Consider the following 14405-nt stretch of genomic DNA (forward strand, 5'->3'; position numbering starts at 1 on the left):
AGAACAGGCAGTAGCCGGCTCAATAAGGGGCAGTATGGTAGAACAGGCAGTAGCCGGCTCAATAAGGGGCAGTATAGTAGAACAGGCAGTAGCCGGCTCAATAAGGGCCAGTATAGTAGAACAGGCAGTAGCCGGCTCAATAAGGGCCAGTATAGTAGAACAGGCAGTAGCCGGCTCAATAAGGGGCAGTATGGTAGAACAGGCAGTAAGTAGCCAGCTCAATAAGGGGCAGTATGGTAGAACAGGCAGTAGCCAGCTCAATAAGGGGCAGTATGGTAGAACAGGCAGTAAGTAGCCAGCTCAATAAGGGGCAGTATGGTAGAACAGGCAGTATAGTCGAACAGGCAGTAGCCGACTCATGATCTACTGTCCTTAGTAACCTCAATGACCAATCCAAGTAGCAGAATACCTTGTTAGCCTCTGGAGGCCTCTGGAGGCTGCTAGCTAAATATGCTAACGAGCGCAAACGAAATTCAACTAATTACAAAGAGCGGCAGTCCAGCTCATAAAGATAAACAGTGGCAAGAAAAAGTATGAACTCTTTGGAATTACCTGGATTTCTGCATAAATTAGTCAAACAATTTGATCTGATCTTCATCTATGTCACCGCAATAGACAGTCTGCTTAAACTAATAACACACAAACAATTATATATGTTTTCACGTCTTTATTGAACACACCGTGTAAACATTCACAGTGCAGGGTGGGAAAAGTATGTGAACTCTTGAATTTAGTAACTGGCTGATGCTTCTTTGGCAGCAATAACCTCAACCAAATGTTTTCTGTTGCGAGTCAGACCTGCACAATGGTCAGGAGGAATTTTGGACCATTCATCTTTACAAAACCGTTTCAGTTCAGCAATATTCTTAGGTCTGCTTTGAACGTCTCTCTCTCTCTTGAGGTGATGCCACAGCATTTTAAATCGGGTTGAGGTCAGGACTCTGACTGGACCACGTTGGAAGGCGTATTTTCTTCTGTTGAAGACATTCTGTTGCTTTAGTTCTGTGTTTTGGGTCGTTGTCCTATTGCATCACCCAACTTCTGTTGAGCTTCAATTGGCCGACAGATAGCCTTACATTCTCCTGTAAAATGTCTTGTTAAACTTGGGAATTCATTTTTTTTTCGTCAATGACAGCAAGCTGTCCAGGCCCTGAGGCAGCAAAGCAGCCCCAAACCATAATGCTCCCTCCTCCATACTTTACAGTTGGGATGAGGTTTTGATGTTGGTGTGCTGTGACTTTTTTTCTCTCCACACATAGTGTTGTGTTCCTTCCAAACAACTCAACTGTAGTTTCATCTGTCCACTGAATATTTTGCCAGAAACGCTGTGGAACATCCAGGTGCACTTTTGTAAACTTTAGACGTGCAGCAATGGTTTTTTTTGGACAGCAGTGACTTCTTCCGTGGTGTCCTCCCATGAACACTACTCTTGTTTAGTGTTTTACGTATCGTAGACTCGTCAACAGAGATGTTAGCATGTTCCAGAGATTTCTGTAAGTCTATAGCTGACAACAGCCTTGGTTTCTCAAATGACTGCATCGCCTGGTTCACCAACTACTTACTTCTCTGATAGAGTTCAGTGTGTCAAATTGGAGGGCCTGTCTCTATGGGGGTGCCACAGGGTTCAATTCTCGGGCCGACTATTTTCTCTGTATACATCAATGATGACGCTCTTGCTGCTGGTGATTCTCTGATCCACCTCTACGCAGACGACACCATTCCGTATACATCTGGCCCTTCTTTGTGTTAATAACCTCTTGGCGCACCAATCCTTTTAGCGGTATCATTTGTCAACATCCGGTGAATTGCAGAGCGCCAAATTCAAATTAAATTACAAAAAATATTTAATTTTCATGAAATCACAAGTGCAATATAGCAAAACACAGCTTAGCTTGTTGTTAATCCACCTGGCGTGTCAGATTTCAAAAAGGCTTTACGGTGAAAGCAAACCATGCGATTATGTGAGGACATCTCTCTCAGCAGACAAAACATTACAAACAGCTAGCAGCAAATTAGATTGGTCACGAAAGTCAGAAAAGCAATAAAATGAATCGCTTACCTTTGATCTTATGTTTGCACTCACGAGACTCCCAGTTACACAATAAATGTTAGTTTTGTTCGATAAAGATTCTCTTTATATCTGAAAACTTTGTTTTTAGTAATCCACAGGCTCGTGCAGGACCACGACGGGCAGACAAATTCAAAATAGTATCTGTAAAGTTCGTAGAAACATGTCAAATATTTTTTATAATCAATCATCAGGTTGTTTATACAATAAATAATATTTCAACTGGACGGTAGCTTTTAACAAATCTTCCGTGGCCTCCAACTGCTCTTAAACGCTAGTAAAACTAAATGCATGCTTTTCAACCGTTTGCTGCCCGCACCCGCCCGCCCGACTAGCATCACTACTCTGGACAGTTCTGACTTAGAATATGTGGACAACTACAACTACTGGCTAGACTGTAAACTCTCCTTCCAGACTCATATTAAACATCTCCAATCCAAAATTAAATCTAGAATTGGCTTTCTATTCTGCAACAAAGCCTCCTTCTCTCACACTGCAAAACTGACTATCCTGTCCTCAACTTTGGCGATGTCATATAGACAGGTTTGTGCCTTTCCAAATCATGTGCAATCAATTGAATTGACCACAGGTGGACTCCAATCAAGTTGTAAAACATCTCAAGGATGATCAATGGAAACAGGATGCGCCTCAAAGCTTAATTTCGAGTCTCATAGCAAAGGGTCTGAATACTTATGTAAATAAGGTATTGCCGTTTTTTAAAAATTTTTAACACCTTTGTAAAAATGTCAAACTGTTTTCACTTTGTCATTATGGTGTATTGTGATGTCATTATGGTGTATTGTGATGTCATTATGGGGTATTGTGATGTCATTATAGGGTATTGTGTGTAGATTGATGAGGATAATGTTTTATTTAATCAATTTTAGAATAAGGCTGTAACGTAACAATAACAATGTGGGAAAAGAGAAGGGGTCTGAATACTTTCTGAATGCCCTGCTTATAGGTAGGAGCTAGCGAATTTAATGTTTGGTGGTGTTGGACAAGAGAACGTGAATCGGAGACATTGTGCAAATGAACTAAGTTTTGACGCGTGCTCGTCTGGCGCGTGCTCGTCTGGCGCCTGCTCGTCTGATGGAAGAACAGTTCTTTCTCCGGTTGTGCTATTTACAAACAAACACGTGACTGTCTCAACTGTTTCTGGGGAACTCCGGTAAGCTTCATAATGTGCCCGGTCAAATAAAGAACTTGATCTGGTTCAACGGTAAGAAAAGAAAAAAAAACATACCTCATGACTATTTCCAAATAGCCCCGGTATACAGTATAACACCTAACACAGGCACACTGAGCACGATAGTAGTTGAGGCTAAGGCCTCTTGATAAACCTGGAACCAGATATCTGTTCTCTTCAGATCCATTCATAATGTTATCAGGACTAAATGGAAAGTCTGATTCATTTTGTTTTGATCTAATATGCAGCCAGAGATGTGGACCAGCGTTTCAATTCTCACTCAGTTTGGTCCTTGTCAGGTACATTTTTATGGTTTCTTTGGCAAGATGTCTATGTCAGCTAATTCCTTAGGTTACTGGTCCAAGGGGATGGTAGGCTATGCCCCCCCCCCAAGCCTCAGCTTTGGCCAGACACTTCCCCAAGCAGGTCAAGGGTGAACTGAGGCCAAGCACACGCATGCACGCACACACACTGTCACGCACACGCATGCACGCACACACACTGACACGCACACGCATGCACGCACACACACTGACAAGCACACGCATGCACGCACACACACAGACCAACACACAGAAAGAGAAGAACCGAGTGAAATTTAGCTGGCAGCAGTGTTAAGCATTTTGTTTTAATCTTCTGAAAGTTACCACATAACAAACGGAGCCTTGTTGAGGCATATCATAGTCTGTAAGCACACACACACACACACACACAAACACACACACACACACACACACACACACACACACCAAGTCTTCCTGGCTGACCGACCGCTTGCTGGGAGGATGGTCCATAATAGGTTTTAACACGGTTATGGCAAAAATGTACCGCTTCAAAACACAATCTGTTCTCCCTCGTCTCCGAACGCTGTGTGTGTGAGAGATGTGGGCCAGAACTCAGTCCACCACAGGAATTATGTCTCTCTCTCTCTCTCTCTGTCTGTCTTTGTCCTTTTAAGGGCACTTCTAATTGAGTGTACACTCTATTTAGGGGTCAGTATTGCATCACCGTCCCACATACTGTGGCTTCCATTGCGCTGTACAATACAATCAACCTTAGCTTTGTAAATGGATGACAGGAAATTAAACCACTGTAGAGATTGCCTGGTTAGGTCAATTAAACCACTGTAGAGATTGCCTGGTTAGGTCAATTAAACCACTGTAGAGATTGCCTGGTTTAGATTAAACCACTGTAGAGATTGCCTGGTTTAGATTAAACCACTGTAGAGATTGCCTGGTTAAGAAAATTAAACCACTGTAGAGATTGCCTGGTTAAGAAAATTAAACCACTGTAGAGATTGCCTGGTTTAGTCAATTAAACCACTGTAGAGATTGCCTGGTTAGGTCAATTAAACCACTGTAGAGATTGCCTGGTTAGGTCAATTAAACCACTGTAGAGATTGCCTGGTTAGGTCAATTAAACCACTGTAGAGATTGCCTGGTTAGGTCAATTAAACCACTGTAGAGATTGCCTGGGTTAGTCAATTAAACCACTGTAGAGATTGCCTGGTTTAGTCAATTAAACCACTGTAGAGATTGCCTGGGTTAGTCAATTAAACCACTGTAGAGATTGCCTGGGTTAGTCAATTAAACCACTGTAGAGATTGCCTGGGTTAGTCAATTAAACCACTGTAGAGATTGCCTGGGTTAGTCAATTAAACCACTGTAGAGATTGCCTGGGTTAGTCAATTAAACCACTGTAGAGATTGCCTGGGTTGGTCAATTAAACCACTGTGTGGTTAGTCAATTAAACCACTGTAGAGATTGCCTGGTTTAGTCAATTAAACCACTGTAGAGATTGCCTGGTTTAGTCAATTAAACCACTGTAGAGATTGCCTGGTTTAGTCAATTAAACCACTGTAGAGATTGCCTGGTTTAGTCAATTAAACCACTGTAGAGATTGCCTGGTTAGGTCAATTAAACCACTGTAGAGATTGCCTGGTTAGGTCAATTAAACCACTGTAGAGATTGCCTGGTTTAGTCAATTAAACCACTGTAGAGATTGCCTGGTTTAGTCAATTAAACCACTGTAGAGATTGCCTGGTTTAGATTAAACCACTGTAGAGATTGCCTGGATGCCAGGTTGAGTTGTCACCTGCTCTTTGATGATTGACAGATAGTTGAAGCCACGTCAGAAGACCTTCTCTGCTTATTGTAGATATAACTTTTTACTACAGATTGATGAGTTACAAATATAAGTGTTGATGTGGCCCTCCTAATACCCTCTCTCTCTCTCTCTCGTCTTCTCTCTCTCTCCACCACAGTGCGACAGGACCCCATGCTCGGAGCCAGTGAGATGTTCAACAGCTTTCTAAGGAAAGCCCAGCAGGTTGGTAGTGGAGCTAGCTAGGCATGTCTTCCACCCTGTGTTTTGTTCTACATAGGCTTTCTCATCCGGAGGTGTGTGTTTCCTGTTCAACTTAGAATGTGTCTCATCAGGAGGTGTGTGTGTGTGTGTGTGTCCTATTCTACGTAGAATGTGTCTCATCAGGAGGTGTGGCGTGTGTTGTGCGGGTGTGTCAGTCCTGTTCAACTTAGAATGTGTCTCATCAGGAGGTGTGTGTGTGTGTGTGTGTGTGTGTGTGTGTGTGTGTGTGTGTGTGTGTGTGTGTGTGTGTGTGTGTGCATCAGTTGTTCTATATCGGCCGACTACTCAGCAAGCTGCTTCTCTGTGATTCAGTGTGTTGTGTCTCTGCTCTGTGAGCCAGCAGGCTGACTCAGTAATGCGTTCAGCCATGGTGGGACTTTGAGGTTGATGAGTGGGACTTTAGTAATGAACTGTAATGTCACACCAGAGAGGAAGAGGTATAACTGGACCCAAAATCTGTCTTGTCTAGCAGGTGGCTATAAAAAATATATATATATTTTTTTGCTTAACAAGCCACTAGTGTTTGTACAGTGGTAAATGAGAGAGTTGAATTTTAACAAAAAAAATGTGACTTATTTCCTCTGTGGAGTTTGATCTAACAGAACAGGGTCCAATAGGAGACCGAGTAGTAAACCTGTCATTGTCCAATAGGATACCTAGTAGTAAATCTGTCATTGTCCAATAGGAGACCCAGCAGTAAACCTGTTATTGTCCAATAGGAGACTCAGCAGTAAACCTGTCATTGTCCAATAGGAGACCCAGCAGTAAACCTGTCATTGTCCAATAGTAGACCCAGCAGTAAACCTGTCATTGTCCAATAGTAGACCCGGCAGTAAACCTGTCATTGTCCAATAGGAGACCCAGTAGTAAACCTGTCATTGTCCAATAGGAGACCCAGTAGTAAACCTGTCATTGTCCAATAGGAGACCCAGCAGTAAACCTGGCATTGTCCAATAGGAGACCCAGTAGTAAACCTGTCATTGTCCAATAGGAGACCCAGTAGTAAACCTGTCATTGTCCAATAGGAGACCCGGTAGTAAACCTGTCATTGTCCAATAGGAGACCCGGTAGTAAACCTGTCATTGTCCAATAGGAGACCCAGCAGTAAACCTGTCATTGTCCAATAGGAGACCCAGTAGTAAACCTGTCATTGTCCAATAGGAGACCCGGTAGTAAACCTGTCATTGTCCAATAGGAGACCCGGTAGTAAACCTGTCATTGTCCAATAGGAGACCCAGCAGTAAACCTGTCATTGTCCAATAGGAGACGAAAGTAGTAAACCTGTCATTGTCCAATAGGAGACCCTGTCATTGTCCAATAGGAGCAGTAAACCTGTCATTCTCCAATAGGAGACCCAGCAGTAAACCTGTCATTGTCCAATAGGAGACCCAGTAGTAAACCTGTCATTGTCCAATAGGAGACCCAGTAGTAAACCTGTCATTGTCCAATAGGAGACCCGGCAGTAAACCTGTCATTGTCCAATAGGAGACCCAGTAGTAAACCTGTCATTGTCCAATAGCAGACCCAGCAGTAAACCTGTCATTGTCCAATAGCAGACCCAGCAGTAAACCTGTCATTGTCCAATAGGAGACCCAGTAGTAAACCTGTCATTGTCCAATAGGAGACCCAGTAGTAAACCTGTCATTGTCCAGTAGGAGACCAAGTAAACCTGTAATCCTGTCATTGTCCAGTAGGAGACCAAGTAGTAATCCTGTCATTGTCCAGTAGGAGACCAAGTAGTAAACCTGTCATTGCCCAATAGGAGACCTAGTAGTAAACCTGTCATTGTCCAATAGTAGACCCAGCAGTAAACCTGTCATTGTCCAATAGGAGACCCAGCAGTAAACCTGTCATTGTCCAATAGGAGACCCAGCAGTAAACCTGTCATTGTCCAATAGGAGACCCGGTAGTAAACCTGTCATTGTCCAATAGGAGACCCGGTAGTAAACCTGTCATTGTCCAATAGGAGACCCAGCAGTAAACCTGTCATTGTCCAATAGGAGACGAAAGTAGTAAACCTGTCATTGTCCAATAGGAGACCCAGCAGTAAACCTGTCATTGTCCAATAGGAGACCCAGCAGATTCCAACAGAAGAGGTACTTCTGGAGATCTACCTGTCTAAGAGGCAGAAGGTCACGGTCAACATCCTGACCTCTGACCAGACAGAGGACGTCCTCGAGGTAAGCTGTATGTGTGTTTGTAAGCCGGGACACATGCTGATTTTAAACGCTCTTCGTTTTTCGATTCTGTTTTATTATCGTGGAAATGATGAATGATAATAATTGATCTATAAATTCACAACACTAATGTTCAGTTGGTGTCCTATAGGGAATATCTGTGTTCGGAAACCTGTAGGGAGAGGGATTATTGAAAGTACAGAATGTTTGTCGGAACCAGAGAATGTTTGCCAGCAACAGAGAACCAGAGAATGTTTGCCAGCAAACAGAGCACCAGCGAATGTTTGCCAGCAAACAGAGCACCAGCGAATGTTTGCCAGCAAACAGAGCACCAGCGAATGTTTGCCAGCAAACAGAGCACCAGCGAATGTTTGCCAGCAAACAGAGCACCAGCGAATGTTTGCCAGCAAACAGAGCACCAGCGAATGTTTGCCAGCAAACAGAGCACCAGCGAATGTTTGCCAGCAAACAGAGCACCAGCGAATGTTTGCCAGCAAACAGAGCACCAGCGAATGTTTGCCAGCAAACAGAGCACCAGCGAATGTTTGCCAGCAAACAGAGCACCAGCGAATGTTTGCCAGCAAACAGAGCACCAGAGAATGTTTGCCAGCAAACAGAGCACCAGAGAATGTTTGCCAGCAAACAGAGCACCAGAGAATGTTTGCCAGCAAACAGAGCACCAGAGAATGTTTGCCAGCAACAGAGCACCAGAGATTGTTTGCCAGCAACAGAGAATGTTTGCCAGCACCAGAGAATGTTTGCCAGCACCAGAGAATGTTTGCCAGCAACAGAGAACCAGAGAATGTTTGCCAGCAACAGAGCACCAGAGAATGTTTGCCAGCAACAGAGCACCAGAGAATGTTTGCCAGCAACAGAGAACCAGAGAATGTTTGCCAGCAAACAGAGCACCAGAGAATGTTTGCAAACAGCAAACAGAGCACCAGAGAATGTTTGCCAGCAAACAGAGCACCAGCGAATGTTTGCCAGCAAACAGAGCACCAGCGAATGTTTGCCAGCAAACAGAGCACCAGCGAATGTTTGCCAGCAAACAGAGCACCAGCGAATGTTTGCCAGCAAACAGAGCACCAGCGAATGTTTGCCAGCAAACAGAGCACCAGCGAATGTTTGCCAAAGTGCCATAGAACAATACAGAGCACCAGCGAATGTTTGCCAGCAAACAGAGCACCAGCGAATGTTTGCCAGCAAACAGAGCACCAGCGAATGTTTGCCAGCAAACAGAGCACCAGCGAATGTTTGCCAGCAAACAGAGCACCAGCGAATGTTTGCCAGCAAACAGAGCACCAGCGAATGTTTGCCAGCAAACAGAGCACCAGCGAATGTTTGCCAGCAAACAGAGCACCAGCGAATGTTTGCCAGCAAACAGAGCACCAGCGAATGTTTGCCAGCAAACAGAGCACCAGCGAATGTTTGCCAGCAAACAGAGCACCAGCGTGTTTGCCAGCAAACAGAGCACCAGCGACTGTTTGCCAGCAAACAGAGCACCAGCGACTGTTTGCCAGCAAACAGAGCACCAGCGACTGTTTGCCAGCAAACAGAGCACCAGCGACTGTTTGCCAGCAAACAGAGCACCAGCTTGAATGTTTGCCAGCAAACAGAGCACCAGCGAATGTTTGCCAGCAAACAGAGCAAACCAATATATCATGACCTTAAATGCTCCTTAGCCAATCAGCCTGAACAGCGAATGTTTGCCTGCACCAGAGAATGTTTGCCAGCAACAGAGAACCAGAGAATGTTTGCCTGCAACAGAGAATCCATCCACTCTTGACACTAGTTCACCCATAAGTGAATGCACTACGTTCTCTCAGATAGAAAGATAGAAGTTGTAACGCCATACAAACAGCTGCTTTTTGTTCTTGTAACTACGACAACTGTAAACTAGTCTGGTGTTCTTCATAAACTGATGTTACCAGAAGGACCATAGACCTCTCTCTCTCTTTCTCTGGGATATTTCAATAGGGTCAAGGCTGTATAACTGTCAGTGGATAAAATTATTTTTTTGTTTTATGTGTGTCAGAGGAAATAGGAGTTGTGGATTCATTCAACCACAGAAAAAGATGACTGAATATGAGTTCTGTCTGTCTTCTGATTTGCAGGCTGTTGCGTCGAAGCTGGACCTTCCAGACGATCTTGCTGGTTACTTCAGTCTCTTCCTGGTTCGGGAAGGAGTGGACGGGGGCTTAACGTGTAAGCACTGACTTTTAACCTTCGACCCCTAACCCTAACCATCCCATAACCATATAGAGGACAGTTGGGAATGAAATATATTGATCATTTCTTAGAGGTCATCATATAAGATGAATATGGTTTTGACAGACCGCTCGATGGAGATGTTTTGACAGACCGCTCGAGGGACTTGTTTTGACAGACATGAGGCCAAACCAATATATCATGACCTTAAATGCTCCTTAGCCAATCAGCCTGAACTATCAGTCCTATAAAATCATCACATGATGTCCTTGAATTGACATCCTGTTGTTGACGGTCTCTCTAGTGACTCATGTTGTTGACGATCTCTCTAGGTCTCTCTAGTGACTCCTGTTGTTGACGGTCTCTCTAGTGTCTCCTGTTGTTGACGGTCTCTCTAGTGTCTCCTGTTGTTGACGGTCTCTCTAGTGTCTCCTGTTGTTGACGGTCTCTCTAGTGACCCCTGTTGTTGACGGTCTCTCTAGTGTCTCCTGTTGTTGACGGTCTCTCTAGTGTCTCCTGTTGTTGACGGTCTCTCTAGTGTCTCCTGTTGTTGACGGTCTCTCTAGTGTCTCCTGTTGTTGACGGTCTCTCTAGTGTCTCCTGTTGTTGACGGTCTCTCTAGTGTCTCCTGTTGTTGACGGTCTCTCTAGTGACTCCTGTTGTTGACGGTCTCTCTAGTGTCTCCTGTTGTTGACGGTCTCTCTAGTGACTCCTGTTGTTGACGGTCTCTCTAGTGCCTCCTGTTGTTGACGGTCTCTCTAGTGTCTCCTGTTGTTGACGGTCTCTCTAGTGTCTCCTGTTGTTGACGGTCTCTCTAGTGTCTCCTGTTGTTGACTGTCTGTCTAGTGTCTCCTGTTGATGACGGTCTCTCTAGTGTCTCCTGTTGTTGACGATCTCTCTCTCCTGTTGTTGACTGGTCTCTCTAGGTCTCTCTAGTGTCTCCTGTTGTTGATGGTATCACTAGTGTCTCCTGTTGTTGTCGGTCTGTCCAGTGTCTCCTGTTGTTGACGGTCTCTCTCTCTCGAGTGTCTCCTGTTGTTGACGGTCTCTCTAGTGTCTCCTGTTGTTGACGGTCTCTCTAGTGTCTCCTATTGTTGACGGTCTCTCTAGTGACTCCTGTTGTTGACGGTCTCTCTAGTGACTCCTGTTGTTGACGATCTCTCTCTCCTGAGGTCTCTCTAGTGTCTCCTGTTGTTGACGGTCTCTCTAGTGTCTCCTGTTGTTGACGGTCTCTCTAGTGTCTCCTGTTGATGACGGTCTCTCTAGTGCCTCCTGTTGTTGACGGTCTCTCTAGTGTCTCCTGTTGTTGACGGTCTCTCTAGTGTCTCCTGTTGTTGACGGTCTCTCTAGTGCCTCCTGTTGTTGACGGTCTCTCTAGTGTCTCCTGTTGTTGACGGTCTCTCTAGTGTCTCCTGTTGTTGACGGTCTCTCTAGTGTCTCCTGTTGTTGACGGTCTCTCTAGTGTCTCCTGTTGTTGACGGTCTCTCTAGGTCTCTCTAGTGACTCCTGTTGTTGACGGTCTCTCTAGTGTCTCCTGTTGTTGACGGTCTCTCTAGTGTCTCCTGTTGTTGACGGTCTCTCTAGTGTCTCCTGTTGTTGACGGTCTCTCTAGTGTCTCCTGTTGTTGACGGTCTCTCTAGTGTCTCCTGTTGTTGACGGTCTCTCTAGTGTCTCCTGTTGATGACGGTCTCTCTAGTGTCTCCTGTTGTTGACGGTCTCTCTAGTGTCTCCTGTTGTTGACGGTCTCTCTAGTGTCTCCTGTTGTTGACGGTCTCTCTAGTGTCTCCTGTTGTTGACGGTCTCTCTAGTGTCTCCTGTTGTTGACTCATTTTGAAAACTTTCTTTAAAAGTTCACCGGAAAGATCCAGTCAGACATCTCTGTTGTTTCCTCTTTGTATTGTCGACTATATACTGTAAGCTGTTGACTAGATGTACCTACAGTTTTGAGATAAACTGTCTCTAAAACATGGTTTTATCAGACTCACTAAGGTCCTTTCCCTGGAAACACGCAGAGCAAGAGGCCACCCTGCCTAGCCCTGGTCCTATTGACGCAATGGGGATGCCATATGGCTCCCCAGGATTGAGAAACAGAGGCTGGAGAGGCAGACCAGCAGCTGGAAGGTTGCTGGTTCAAGCCCCGGGTCGGGCTACAGACAAATGGGAATAGAACTGAACTGGCAGCTGGAAGGCTGATGGTCATCGATCCCATGTACCATCTCCTGCCATTGTGCCCTTGAGCAAGGCACCTAGCCCCCCCCCCACAATTAAACTCCATCCAGGGGCTCTGGACTGCTACAGACCATGTGTCAACTTCTTCTTCTGTGCATTTGTTGTTGTCTGGAAAGGGAGACGGCATATTTTCCATTCTAACCAATAGCTTATGAAGTATTATATTCCACAGGAGACATACACGTCTTTATCCAGCATATTGTTCATCTAGAGTGTGATACTAGCTGGCTCCCCATGTAATCCCCTCCAGGAACAAAATGTCTGCCATTGAGCATCATTGTCTGGGGGAGGAAAAAAAAGATAGCATGTTAGACTCCCCTGCACAGGCATTTCTGTTGAAATACATCAGCACAATGTTGATGGAGCACATTTCACTTTGATTATAACCCACAGACTCCCCCGAGATGAATATGAGTTGTTAGTCTAGCCAGCCGATAGTCCATGAGCACCCATGGCTAGGCTAATGAATTGTCTAAAACCAAAGGGTCCTCTGTTACTCGTCCTCATCAATATAAAAACAGATGAGTCACTTTCACTTAGTAGCAGCAGTAGTAGTAAACATGTTATGCTTCTGATTATGGGCTGGCATTTCAATAGACATCTAGCTAGCTAGCCTAACGTTTAGCCTAATAATAGCTAGTGAGTTGAGAGCTAGCTATTTAACTATTGGCTAGCTAACTAGTGATGTTACAGCAACCCACAATCAGATTTTATTTTCCTGTTGCACAAAGTTAGCTTTTTGGATGGCATCTTTTAACAGAAGAGAAATCTTTTGTTAGGCCTTCCCAGACACTGAGTGGAAAACAGAATGATAGCTGGCCAGCAGATTAGCTAGACAAGTAACACATTGACGTTACCCGAAGTGAAATGTTGCCAGACCTTCAGAGCAGTGATCACGTTGTCCTGATTTCATGAATCACAACAACACAGCACTCAACCCTTAGCTACCCATAGGAGCTAAAATTAGCAAGATAAACTTGTAGCTTTCCGGCAGACGAGACGCCTTGTGGCGTATTTCTACCTTTCACGGGTCGGAGTGGAAATTACGAATTTGGGACACAGAAAGAGGGGAGAGGGGAAAGGGGGGCTAGCTACAACGGTGCTCACTGAAACCAGTAACAACAAACTCACGCCACGCAACAGGAAGTGGTCAGGGGCCAAGATTCAACAACATTTCAGGAATTTTACTAAAAATAAAACGTCTGTAAGGGGACGAACACACGTAAATGGAAAGGAACTATACAAGGAACTATGCAAGGCAATGAAGGCCTACAAATGAAGGCATGGACGTGTTAGTTTTGTTTTTTGCTGATTTCATTCCTAAAATCTCCCACTCTGAAAGGAATTGAGGAGCTGACGTAGCACCAGTGCAAAAGATTAGCTAATCACTTGGTGTGTGTCCCGAAGGGCACCCTATTCCCTATACACACCTATGGGCCCTGTTCAAAAGTAGTGCACTACATAGGGAATAGGGTGCCATTTGGGACTCAGTCTAATTACCTTGATAACCGATTAAGTGTGAGAGCTACCAAACCCGCTGCCAAACCTTCTTCCTCCTCTGTTGGCTCCGTCCACTGGGGCCCTGTCTCCTTCCTCTTTTTCCTCTTCTTCCTGCCAAACCCTATTTTTCTCACACTCAAACACACCAACACCAACAGAAGAACGATTGCCTCTGTCGATAGAGTCCACCTATTTCTGTCGGAACCGAACAGGGCTGGCAGGGTTCTGTCAAGAGTTCTGCTGAATGATGGAACGGGTAGAACTATTGAATATGGACACGTTTCCCTAAGGAATCATTTCATGTCTGATTCAAAGCTCCCAGAGGAACTGTCCTGTACTGAACTTTCCAAGCTATATAAACCAATACTCCTGTTCTCTACTGAACTCTCCAAGCTATAGAAACCAATAGTCCTGTTCTCTACTGAACTCTCCAAGCTATAGAAACCAATACTCCTGTTCTGAACTCTGCAAGCTATAGAAACCAATACTCCTGTTCTGTACTGAACTCTCCAAGCTATAGAAACCAATACTCCTGTTCTCTACTGAACTCTCCAAGCTATAGAAACCAATACTCCTGTTCTGTACTGAACTCTCCAAGCTATAGAAACCAATACTCCTGTTCTCTACTGAACTCTCCAAGCTATAGAAACCAATACTCCTGTTCTGT

General features: G+C 44.7%; 1 protein-coding gene across 1 annotated transcript in view; it reads left to right on the forward strand.

The window, feature by feature from the left end:
* Positions 1-14405, forward strand: part of LOC118373550 (sorting nexin-17) — an 83100-nt gene that overhangs the window by 31322 nt on the left and 37373 nt on the right. The window contains exons 4-6 of the mRNA XM_052471643.1: positions 5521-5585; positions 7694-7804; positions 9916-10006. Coding sequence (XP_052327603.1) covers positions 5521-5585; positions 7694-7804; positions 9916-10006 — 267 coding nt within the window. The remainder of the gene's footprint in view (positions 1-5520; positions 5586-7693; positions 7805-9915; positions 10007-14405) is intronic.

Source organism: Oncorhynchus keta, chromosome 19, assembly GCF_023373465.1.
Source record: "Oncorhynchus keta strain PuntledgeMale-10-30-2019 chromosome 19, Oket_V2, whole genome shotgun sequence".
Taxonomy (NCBI): domain Eukaryota; kingdom Metazoa; phylum Chordata; class Actinopteri; order Salmoniformes; family Salmonidae; genus Oncorhynchus; species Oncorhynchus keta.